This window comes from Rhodamnia argentea, chromosome 2 (assembly GCF_020921035.1).
Source record: "Rhodamnia argentea isolate NSW1041297 chromosome 2, ASM2092103v1, whole genome shotgun sequence".
NCBI lineage: Eukaryota > Viridiplantae > Streptophyta > Magnoliopsida > Myrtales > Myrtaceae > Rhodamnia > Rhodamnia argentea.
In genome coordinates, this window is record NC_063151.1 from 31,000,411 (window position 1) to 31,012,333 (window position 11,923).

The 11,923-nt window shown below is 44.5% G+C and overlaps 1 protein-coding gene across 1 annotated transcript; it reads right to left on the minus strand.

Moving 5' to 3' along the window:
* Positions 1-7,095: 7,095 nt before the first annotated feature.
* On the minus strand, positions 7,096-11,557 carry LOC115735077 (phosphatidylinositol 4-phosphate 5-kinase 1). The gene is made up of 8 exons (XM_030666141.2): positions 10,024-11,557; positions 9,769-9,930; positions 9,413-9,578; positions 9,210-9,320; positions 8,928-9,121; positions 8,702-8,832; positions 8,511-8,604; positions 7,096-7,896 (listed from the first exon to the last, which is right to left on the minus strand). The coding sequence occupies exons 1-8, from the start codon at positions 11,172-11,174 to the stop codon at positions 7,587-7,589; spliced, it is 2,319 nt and encodes a 772-aa protein (XP_030522001.1). The 5' UTR covers positions 11,175-11,557; the 3' UTR covers positions 7,096-7,586.
* Between the last annotated feature and the right edge of the window lie 366 nt (positions 11,558-11,923).

Here is an 11,923-nt window from a genome sequence, read left to right on the forward strand (position 1 = left end):
CGATCAAAAATAATTAACAATACCGTCAGGGTAACATCTTCCATTACCTAAACCGGGAAGGCGTATTTTGAAAAGGTTCGAAAAAGCAACAGCTCTCGTGCCACACCAATCTCAAGAAACACATCTAAACGTTGCCGATGTACCAAACCTAAGAAGTAGGCGGCGACATTTGTTTATGTGTATATCTCCCGGAAGACTAGGGTTGTGGAAACTTGCATCTACTTCTTGGCCTCATAATGAAACCCCTCTAGGGCAAAACTGACTTGACGAAAATAATGCGATAAGCGTTCTCTCGATCATGCGGGATGTTCGGCTTTTGAGTGACAAAATCATAAGATTACGCATAATGCCCACCATCGAGCTTCTAAAGTTGAGATGGACGGTTCATCGATCCATGCACATCGCACGTACATTATTACAGAAGAGGGCATGCATGGCGTCAATCTCAGTTGCATGAGAATGTGTGGAAACCCTAATAAAAAAAATCATTGCGTCCCGGTTTGGCCTGGCCTCGTTCAGTGGATCACGAGACGGACACCTGACCGGTGTGCGTGGAGACACAGAAGAAAAGGACAAAAATTCGAGTTGCTCAACTTTGACTTGATGTACAAGCCCAAAAGTTTTCTAGAGGAAATGGCTATGCCCACTCAACCTTAACTCGAATATAAATTTGGAGAGCACATTGGTCAAGAATTTCTATGACGACGGGAAAGTTTATTTGACATGAATGGGCAAATCTAGAACTCACGAATCACCTTGCCATTAACATTATATACATCAGTTGGAGAGAAAAATTACCAAAAAAGCCGTAAACATATTTTTATTGTGTCAATTCAATCATAAATTTTTTTATACCAATCAAATTCTTTGCTTTTATGCCAATTTAGTCATCAATCTTTTGTATTTGTGTTGATTCAATCCTTTCGACTAATTTTGACCGTGACGCACGTGACGCCAATGTGAATTTATTTATTTTTCTTTATTTTCTTCTCTTCTTCTTCTTTCTCGGGTCAATCACCGAATCTCGGCGATGGCCAAAGATCGGCCAAAAGCGAAGACGGGGGAGGCTGGCCCGAGAGGCACCTGGTGAGGCGCTCGGCCATGAGGGAGTCTTACACTTTGGTTTCGCCAGTTGATCCCGGCATCGGTGAATCGGCTTGGACCTTGACAAGCTGTGGTAGGAGCTAGACAATGCCAAATGGACCCGTGGGCCCGGAACCGCCGGTTCCGGGCCGGTTCCAACCCGGTTTAAAAAAAAAAAAAAAGGGAATAGGTTTGATAAAAAGAGTAATTAGGCTTTGGAACCGGAACCGGCCCGAAACCGGCGGTTCTAAACCTGGAACCGGAACCAGCTCTTCAAGGGCCGGTTCCGGTTCCACCTTTTTTTGGAACCGGAACCGCCGGTTCCTGAACCGGAACCAGAGGTTCCGTCGAACCGGCCCCCTCTAGTAGGAGCGTCCGATACTTTTGTCCACACGCAGAACGTACCAAAGCATGCTAATGCGTTGTTTCAAAACGGGTCAACGCATGATCTTTCTGATTTGATGCAGCTGTACATCTTCATCATTAGTTGCCTCTTTTCCCCAGGGAAGCAAGCAATGATCTGTGAGCGGTCCGAAAATGAAACTCATGCAAAATTATGTTAACGTCTGACTAGCACAGTGCATGTTGACGAGTCCCATTTCATGTGAAAATAAAGCACATTTTAGCAGCCTTCTCAGCTCCTGCATTGAGACAACTTTCTCAGCGTCTTATTGTAACTTTGGTTCAGTCCCCGGAGACGAAAAGGAATATAAGCTTAGCTCTTTTGCAGCTATATCCATTGAGACACGACCAAAAAGCCATAAAAATCATTTGCTTTACCTGGAGCAAGAGGACTTTCATGTATACTGTATGCCACCATAATGTCTATCGTGCCATGTTCGATCCGAAATTTCCTCCTATTCAAATTATGCACTAGTTCAATGACTACTTTCGTTTGACCCCCTAAAAACAAATTACTAATTTCGACTCTTATTGTCGATTGTGATTGCTCCTACGCATCGAAACATCGACTCCATCGACCCAATAGTCTGTTCGCTCCAGGAGATTGGCCGGACTGAAAGCGAAATCTATGGCACCAAATTGACAGTGATTTTCTATTTTCATTTCTGGAAGTACGTCACAGCCTCGCAGGGAAAATTTGGAGTTCATGGCTTGAATTCTCCACCAACGGAAGTGGGTTTGTTCGTTTGCTCGATTAAGAAAGGTATTTTCTCATCATATATCATAGTTGTTTCAGTTGACCAGTGGTTGACGTTTCATGTTCCATTTCACAGGGTTACAGCCGTAAGATGTCCTAACGAAAACAAGAAGGGCGATTCATCATGCTCATCTCTCGTTGACTTCCCTATATTCGGTAATCTCAGATTTTGTTGCTTCTTATTTTTGCATAAATGAAAATGCAATGGAAGCTGTGCAATTGTTGAGAGCAACTAACAAGTCTGGACCTAATAATCACATGAAAACTCTGATTTATAGGGCGATGTGTGAGGAAGAAATTATTATGGTTGTCCTATATTGATTGCAAAAGAAATTGATGATTGATTTATAAACGTGAATAGAAGGCTTATTTTTTAGGCGAGCTTTCGGATGAAATAGGCCAAAATCGGTCAGCGCTGATCATTAATTAAAATTCTCGTAGGTATCTTGGGTATTGCAAGAGACAGAAGAGAGAGAGAGAGAGAGAAGGGACTGCAAATTCCCAATGGAAGTAGGGAGGAAGAAATTAGCAGGCCTAGACATTTATGGCGACGGCTAATCTTGTCTGTATAGACGAAGACACGCAGTACAAGTCACAACCCCCCCCATTTAATGATCCCGCCTTTCTTTCCCCGTTCCCTCCAAATCAAACCACGGTAATCCCATAAACGGAACGGAAGCCATCATCGTCCAATGCTGTTTTCAGCGACGGCCCCCCGGAGGCTTTGGAGTTTTGAAGGAGGTGTTTCGGATTGGAGTAGACCTGTGAAATTCATGGTGGTCGAGTCAAAAATAAATTAGCTTATATTGATTTATTTAATCCATTTTGATCTATTTTCATATAATATAAATTCATATTTAATCCAATTAAAAAAACTTAATTATTGTAAGTTTCAATTTTTTTTTAATCTTCTCCTTTTTTTTCTTAGGAAATTGCCGGATTTCCTTCTTCCTTCGCTAGTTGCCGATCGGCCATGTCTAGTGACAGGACAACCGATCAGCCATCGACGGACGTTTGACCGACGATCAACAGGCGACGGGCGGATGAACGGCCGGCACCGGTGACCGGCAGACCATCCGTGACAACTTACAACAACCGACACCGACTACAAGCGGCATTTGACAATCGACGACCACCCAGAGCTAGACAAGCCTCAAGGTCTCGCCCAAGGCCGGCAAAGCTTGAGCTCGCCTATGGGTGTCGCAGGCTAGCCGCGGCGGAGAAATAAGGAAAAATAAAAAGAAAAAGAAAGGAAAGAAAATTATGCAATAAAAAATAAAAATTTATTAGAAAATTCGTGGGCCAACCCTTGCTAGATTTCCTTAAAAAAGAGAGAGAGAAAGAGAAAGAGACGAAATAAAATATGAATTCTACATCCATTTTGCCATCTCTAAGTTCGAGCATCATAATTTTGTTCGTCGTGCGCCTTGGATGTTGATATGTGTACGTGTTGCATCAATTGGCCTCAACAGGCTCCATCTAGGAAAAATCGAAGCGAGGAGAGAGCAACGAGGGATGATTTTGGTAATAAATAGAGGCAAAATTGAATGTAGCTTATTACAAGGCTTTGTCCGGTCGATGAATATCGCGACATGGAGGAATAGAGTTCCGAAAGACCTCCGCGCTTCCGTACTTTTCACATAACACGAGCCCCGAAAGCCTTATTTACCGTCTATTCCACGGAAAAATAGTGTGTTTTTTTTTTTTACTCGATTGGTAAAAAATAAAAGATAAACACACGGACAAGGTGGTTTATGTAAAACTTGCTAAGGGGGGTTGTTGCAAGATGAAATATGAATAGAAATGTTAAGGGGGGTTGTTATCGTCAAACGAACAATACATATAGATGGATCATCGTCTTAACTTAGACGAGAGAGGGAGAGAGAGATTTAACATAAGTTACTTTTCGATTTGAGGTTTTCGAAATCTTTCGGAGAAAACAATAGTTTTTATCTTGCGTTCGTCATTTAAAGGAGAGAGCAAAATAGAAAATGACACATTTTCCGTCGATTTCACGATATAAAGTTGTGAAAAAGGTGAGTAGGGGCCTCTAGTCATTTTCAAATCATATACAAATCCGGGGATTTCGCTATTTTCTTTTTTTTTTACCCTTTTCGCCAAAGTTTGGGGATCATCATTCTTGATTGGGGCCTCCGGAATGATTTTCTAATCAATTCTTGCACCGATGATATTCGCTCGTCTTGGATACTTCCGGTTCTTCTTTTCGAATTCCAAAACTTCAAATTTTTCTAATGTGCTAATCTTCTCCCCGGGAGAAAAATGCCCGCCGGTGAAAACCGAAAGTCAGATTCGATGATTGGGCGCTAATTTTGATGTGAAAAAGTCACAGACGTGCTCTTTGAGCACATGGTCAATAACCTTGTTCAAAAAGAGTTATCTTGTTATCCGAACCTTATTTTGTTTTGAAGTTGTCCGAGATTTATCTTAATTTATTATTAAATCAAGATATTTCTCTCTTGTATTTCGAGGAAGTGAATAAAATGCTATTTTGACATCGCCTTGAAACTCTCCGAAAGCAACCCGCTCAAAAGCAATCTTAAAGGCCAACTTGTGGAGCAAGATTGAGAGAGGGAAGAGAGTCCCATTTTATTAAACATTTGTCTATTTTTTTGGGTTGGGGAAGATAAAACTTTGACATGGCTCCACTTAATTAAACAACATTAGTTTAGTGGTAAGAACGCCTCCCCACTTCCTAGAGAGACGGGTCCCAATCTGGCAATCTCACTTACATAATCTTTGCCCCTCGTTGATCTGCGCAATTTCCCATATTTCTTGAGGAGAACGATTATAATAATGAAGGACACACAAACGCAGTATAGAGTTCAGCAATGAGGCAGCAAGGGGATCTTAAAAGATCTCCTTGAACTCGTTCTTTCGAGGCACTCTCCCCCTTGGTCAAATACTATAATTTGTACTTCTTTATCCAAATCCCTAAGTTTATTATAATCGACCCTTAATTTCACGTAGGCTGACAAATCTGCCACAACATCGGCCTATTATCATCACCACGTGGAGTCCACCCAATGTAACATATGCCCCCCAATAAAAATTGAATATTCAATTTTTGGGGACACTAATCTATGGCCAAAAACAAGATAGGAACTTAAAAAAAGAAAGAAAAAAGAAAGAGAGTATCGAGTTACTCAAAAAATGCTAATTATATGCAATCGATTGTGTTAACATTTGGTCCTAGAATAGAGCATCTATGCTTAAGTAGTCAATTTTTCCTTTACCAGCAGGATGGGGACATCCAATTTGGCTGTGCAAGGTAAAAAAAAAAGAAAAGGAACTGTTGGGTCCATTGCACTAGACCATCTTTTGGAGGTTGTAACTTGTTCCTTTGAGCAAAATGGTTAATCAATGTTGAACCACAGCTTCCACGTAATTAGGCATGTAAGGAAAAGTAACTGCGTTGAACCACTGTTTTCCACATAAATTAGGTGTGAACTAGAGATGGTGACTGCCTGGTTTATTTGTGTTTTATTACTTTTGAACCCCAAGTTGATGATGATGACTTTTCGGCCTAACAGCGCAAAGGGGTTTTTAACTCCACATTGGACCGAGGATCGGGTTATTTGGTTTTTGCTAGTTTCCTACGATTATGTTTTCAAAGGATTAAGGAGGAGATTAGGGAAAGGATCGACCCTTTTTCCAAGAGGGCACAATTCGGGCTAAAATCAGCAAGCGAGCGAACCCTTTTTTTCGTTTTTTTCCCCCCTCCTTTTGTTGCTTGCAAATTCCTCTGCGTTTAGTGGCTAACAAGACCTCGATATGATTATTAAGTGTTACGAAAGTACTTGTTTAAGTAATTGAAAAAAAGAAAGAAAGAAAATGTTTTTTTCTTTCCATATATATTTGAAATGGCAGAGTAGGGTGCGAGGGACCACACGGTAGGTGGACCCAAAAAGGGAAGAATATGGGGTCAAAAAGAAGAGAGCAGGAGTGTTGTACTGGGTGGGGAGCTGGGGCAGGGCGGGGACTACTTCCTCTGCATCGGACTTTGACCCTGCAGTGATGTTCACCCCTCAAAAACAAAAACCACATAGGAAAGAAAGAAAGAAAGAAAGAAAGCGCCCCCATCGCACGAAACCCAATGCATATTGCATTGTGCACCACGTTCCGCTACGGCGATACCCTCACTCCCCCCCTTCAAATCAATGTTAAAGGAGATGGCGTTCCCACAGACTCGATTACAAAACCTGATAATCACCCAGAAAACGAAACGAGCAATTGAAAAAGAAAAACAGGGTACGAGTATGCTTGTGATGATGACTCGCTTGAGTTGATTGGCAACTCAAGATCGTATTTTTGAACACGAAGGGCAAAAAGCAAGTGAAGAAATAAAATGCCAAATGTAAACAGTAAAAGAAGGGGAGAGAGAGGGGGTGTAAAGAAAGTGAAGGGAAGGAGGGCAGCAGAGAAGCGCATCTTTGTTGGCTTTCTCTGCTTTTCATGTGATGGCCCTTAACCTCTTCCTCCTCTGCAAAAAGGAAAAGGCCAATGACCCCATTCCCATGCTACTCCTTTCTTTCTTTCTTTCTTTCTTTCTTTCTTCATACATATACAAACACATACATCAACAACAGAGACAGAGAGACAGAGAGAGAGAGACAGGGGAGAGCGAGAGAGAGATATATATATATATATATATATGCAGTGGACCAACCCCCGTTTGGAGATTGGAGTGTGAATGTTGTTCAAAAGTAATCGTGGAAAATATCTCTCATATTATAATAATTCATTTAAAATTCTCGTCATAAATCATCCCTATGACCTGTACAATTCCTTATTCCACAGTCTCCTCCCATTCTCTTCTTCTTTCGAATCTCTCACTCCTCTGGGGAAAACATCTTCTCACTTCCCTATACCCCCCCAACCTTTTTCAAAATCTTCACATATCCTTGCTTGCCTTGCCCACAAAATTTCCAGAAGAAACACATTGAAAAAATTATCAAAAAAAGCAAAGGAAAAATAACTAATGAAAAAGAAAGGAATTGCCCCTCCCATGTTCGGAAGAGCCCCCCCCCCCCCAATCCCCCCAACCAATGTACAAGTATTTGCCCTCCCCCCTTTCACTTCACAATGACTGATATAATCAAAATTCAGCCGACCATCCATAGGACCCCGGGTGACGAGGTGCTTACCCACTGCATAAACTCTGCACCAGCAGCGACGCAGGCCTCCAATTTACAGACTCTCGCGCTCTGACCCTCCGAGGGATCCACCATGAATCATCGTCACCGCTCGAGTGTTTATGCGGTCCATCGTTGGTTCATCCACAAGTCTGTTTCTTACTTCAAATACTCCTCTTTCCCTCCAGCAGCTACCTTTCCTCTATGAAGATTCTTCCTATAAAATCTCGGAATCTCTTGGAATAGAGTTTTGGATCCACTGCAGAGATCGAGGTGGGATCGGCTTGCAAGGATTTATATGCATGCTCTAACTTCTTGGCAATGTCATAATCCTGTAGGATGTCAATGATGCCAAAGTACAGAACGACCTCGTATGTCTCACTGTTTCGTGAAGGGGTCAAATGGCTCACTCCCCCTTGAGTGTACTGGTCAAAATCACTCCTCCGAGCCATTCGCTCTGCTCTTGCCGGCATATTTGCTCCTAACCGTATCAAGGGTTTCCTGATAAAAAGCAATTCAGTTTTATCTCAGAATGAATGTGTTATAAATTTGTTATGGAAAAAACCAAAGCCATCACATATACAATTGATGTCCTGCTACATCTTTTCTGATTCGAATGAAAAGAATCCTGGACTCGCGAATTCATTGGAACAAAATCGAGAGAGAAATCAATGTGCAAGGGCATAGAAGCTCTCCATCAGTATTCTATAGGACAACATAGGCTCCATCCTTAAAAATTCCCAAACCCAATCTTGGAGCCAACAATAATAGTCCACAAGCCTTGTCCTAAGAGATGAAGACAGAACATGAATCGTACGTGACAGACATACAACTATTGCTTAAGCTACCAAGGCCATTGATTGCCCTAGTCAATCGTGCTAGATTTAATTACTCTTCGATCAGAAAACATTGGCAATAAAACTTGGCCAATCCCAATTGTATTAAATTTAGATGACAAAAAATCAACCATGAATCTGGTCAATTACTCTCGGAAGTACAATATCAAAATTTGGACATAACTCAGTTAAAGAAAAGAGAGTACATTGGCAGTAACTCCAACTCAGGCATTAGCAGGGTGAACTTGAGAGAAAGGAACAATGAGTCTTAAATCATACCTGCCAGCTAAAACTCGGTCCATGTCTTGTAACTCCGCCTCAAGGAATCGGCAGCCCCGCATGAACTTTTCATTCTGATATGAATCCTTTTTGCCTGCAAAGGTGAATACATTCCTTATGAAACGTTCTTCATCGTAAACATGATGGATCTTTCTAGAGATAATTAGAGAGAAAGAATCATGCTAAATTACCAGTTCGCAACACGAATGGAGATAACCCCATTTTGTCGCACGTGCTGGTATCACGAAAGTGAAGACCAACCAATAGACTATAATCCATTATTCCCTCTGCTTCTAAGAACTCACAGTCACGCTCGATTTGCCTGATAAAGATTTCAGACGACATAAGTACTATACAGAAAAGGAAAAGGTTTGCCCACAAATAGAAAGGCCAGTGCAGGTTTTGGCCAAGACTTACGTCATGAGCTCTTGAAACCAACTCCGTTGCAGGCGAAACACGAAATTGAGATCGAGGTCCTTCAGGGTAGTTGTTTCATCAATCTCCTCCTGAGGTTTATCTGTCATGCGGCCATGGGAGGATCCTTTCAGATCAAACCGCCGGTGTATTCGGTATTCTGAGCAAAACAAGTTGGCCATGACGATGAACCGGGTCTGCATTTCAATAGGATCAGAGGTAAGCACTTAATGCCCGGAGTATTCAAGACCTGATAATGGTTGAAATATCTTAAATAAAGCATACCTTCTGACCGCCAATAGGTTTGACACAGTGCACGCCAAAGAATTTTGTCACCAGGGAATTTTCATACAAGCGGACATGCTGGTGATAGCTACGGAGCATCCTTATAAGCACCTGAACATAGAACTTCCAAAATTCAGTTCCAATCTAGTGGCTCAACCTTTCGCACATATTTGCTGGATCACAGAAGTAGTGCGAAAGCTAACCTTAACTTCGGACTTCTTCACAGTTTTTATCATAAATCTGTCATCCTGAGTAAGGTAAAAGAAGCTGCCACTCTTCCCCGGCGAAGAGAGCTCTCTCAATGCATCGTTGCCGCAAATCGCTAACATGTAATCAGCAGGATCCACTTGAAATAGCTCCCTTAAGTGCCTGAAATATCGAGCCATGTATTTAGCAGATGAAAACAACGGATGGGGAAAGAAGATTGGGAAAAACAAATGATGACCCCAACTAGACTTGAAGAAAGATATGAAGCATTCATTAAGGAAAAATCAAAAAATGAATGAACTGTACACCAAGCAAAGCATAATAACCCCCAAATCACACTCCGTACAATTACCTGAACACCATTGGACAATAATCCTTCCAGCGGAATTCCACTGATTGATGGGGCGGCGTAACCTTTGATCCTTCCGGCGGAAACCTTGTCCAGAACTTCTCCTTCGGATCGAAGTCGCCCGGCTTCAAATCCCGCAGGCCGCTCCGCTTCCCGACAGAATACCTGAAGAAATAATTAGCAAAATCAAACACCGTAACCCAGAAGGTCCTCAAAAAAAAATTCCGAGATGAATCGTGATTCCAGTGGCCGAATTACCTGATACCCAGTTGCAAGTTGAGCATCAAGTCATAGTTCTTATGCCCTTTCGAGATCGTCTGACCTGGCTTCTTCGCATCCCCAGTGAAACAACAAGGTCCCCTCCTAAAATCCCTAAACCCGTCGCGGTTCCGATAAAATATGGATGCCTCCACATTGTCGATGATGTCGCAAGTGATGTCCCCAGCTTCACCATCAGACTCCCAAATACATATCCTGGGGAAGTTCCTCTCCGTCAAGCTCCCCCTCGCGCCGTCCACGGAGGACCGCTTCCTCATCGTGGCGAGCATCAAATGCTCGGCGACAAAGGCTGCGTCGTTACTCTTCAAGCAGAGGTCCTTCCCGTTGCTGCCATAGAACGGCCCATCCAACTGCTGCTGAATCTTCAAGTCCTTGTTCCAAGAGATGGGATAGCGACTCCCATCAGGCCAAATGAAGACGCCATTCCCTTTCGGGACGCCGTTCTCCCACTGCCCTTCGTAGCGGTGGCCGTTCGCCCTCGTTAGAACGCCGCGGCCTGAGATCACGCCGTTGCGCCACTCGCCCTCGTACTCGCTCCCGTTCCTCCAAACGTACCGGCCCTGCCCGTCCTGCAGGTTCCGCTTCCAGGAGCCCTCGTAGAAGTCGCCGTTGGCGTATCGCTTCTGGCCGTAGCCGTGCTTCCGATCGGCGCTCCAGGAGCCGCGGTAGGTGTCGCCATCGGAGCCGACGAAGGTCCCATGGCCCTCCATATGGCCGGACTTGAACTCGCCCTCGAAGGTGGCACCCGAGGGCCAGGAGAACTTGCCCTTCCCGGAGGCCTTGCCTCGCCTCCACTCGCCCTCGTACATGCAACCGTCGGCCCACAGGTACTTCCCAGATCCGTGCGGCGCATTCCCCGAGAAGCTCCCGATGTACAGATCTCCGTTGGGCAGCGGCTTCTCGACGGCCCTTCCGGCGGCCGGGGTCACGGCCGGGGCGACCCGGCGCGTCCCGGCCTGCGATCGGCTCCGGCTGACGACGATCGGTGGCGCGACGACGAGCTCAAGGGGCTTCCGGCCGTCCTTGTCGGAGATGACCCTGACCCTAATCCCGTCGTCCTCCTCCTCCTCCGACGATTTCTTCTTCTTGGTCAGTGAACTGGGCTCATCCAGCAACGCCGCCTCATGCATTTTGTTTTTTTTTTTTTGCTTTGTTTCCCTCTCCGTTGGGGCTCTACATGAAAGCAAACACCTCCCCCAGTGAAATTTTCAAGCTCTCCGCTCCACGGGCAAAATCCATTGGAATCACCGCAGTAGCGGGGGGGCAAGCCCACCGCCGGAGCGACATTCAGCGGCGGTGTCTCTCGGTACGGAAGTCCCGGATTCGGAGAGCTTCCCCCTCTCTCACTCCAGAGAATGGCAACTCTCGCCGTGCCGTCGACTCCGTGCTCGAGGGAGAAAAACCGGTGTGGGTAGGGAGGATCCCTGCGAGCAACAGAAAGCTGCGGAGAGCGAAGAAAGAAGACGATAGATAGAGAGGGAGAGAGAGAGATTGTGCGTGTGTGGGTAATGTTTTAATTTGTGGAGGTCGAAAAAAAAAATAAAGAAAAATGAGAAAGACCGAGACGCAATTAAATTTGAGCCGGCTTGGCGTTGCATCGGTAACGGAGCTTAACGGAGTTTGGTTTCAGCTTTCTTTTGATTATTAGTGAGGGGCCCGGTGAAAGGACGAATCTGGCCTCGGAGGATCGTCGGAATTTCCGTCTCAGGACGAGGAGGATTCCTTCCTTTTCGCTGTAGCAGCATCTTTTTTCGCTACGGCATCCTCTCTTCCTGGGTATCATCCAGAGATGACGACATCTCCGAGGAAACCCCCCCTCCCCGATCGGTTTTGTTCCGACTACCTGGTGGACGGTGGCCGCTCGGGTCGGGTCCCATTG

Bases quoted from the DNA above. Each gene is read 5' to 3' on its own strand.
- LOC115735077 (XM_030666141.2), bottom strand. From the start codon at position 11,174: ATGCATGAGGCGGCGTTGCTGGATGAGCCCAGTTCACTGACCAAGAAG. The intron at 8,833-8,927 runs GTAAGTCTTGGC...AATCTTTATCAG, and splicing joins TGGTTTCAAGAGCTCATGAC to GCAAATCGAGCGTGACTGTG. The intron at 7,897-8,510 runs GTATGATTTAAG...GCTTTTTATCAG, and splicing joins GACCGAGTTTTAGCTGGCAG to GAAACCCTTGATACGGTTAG.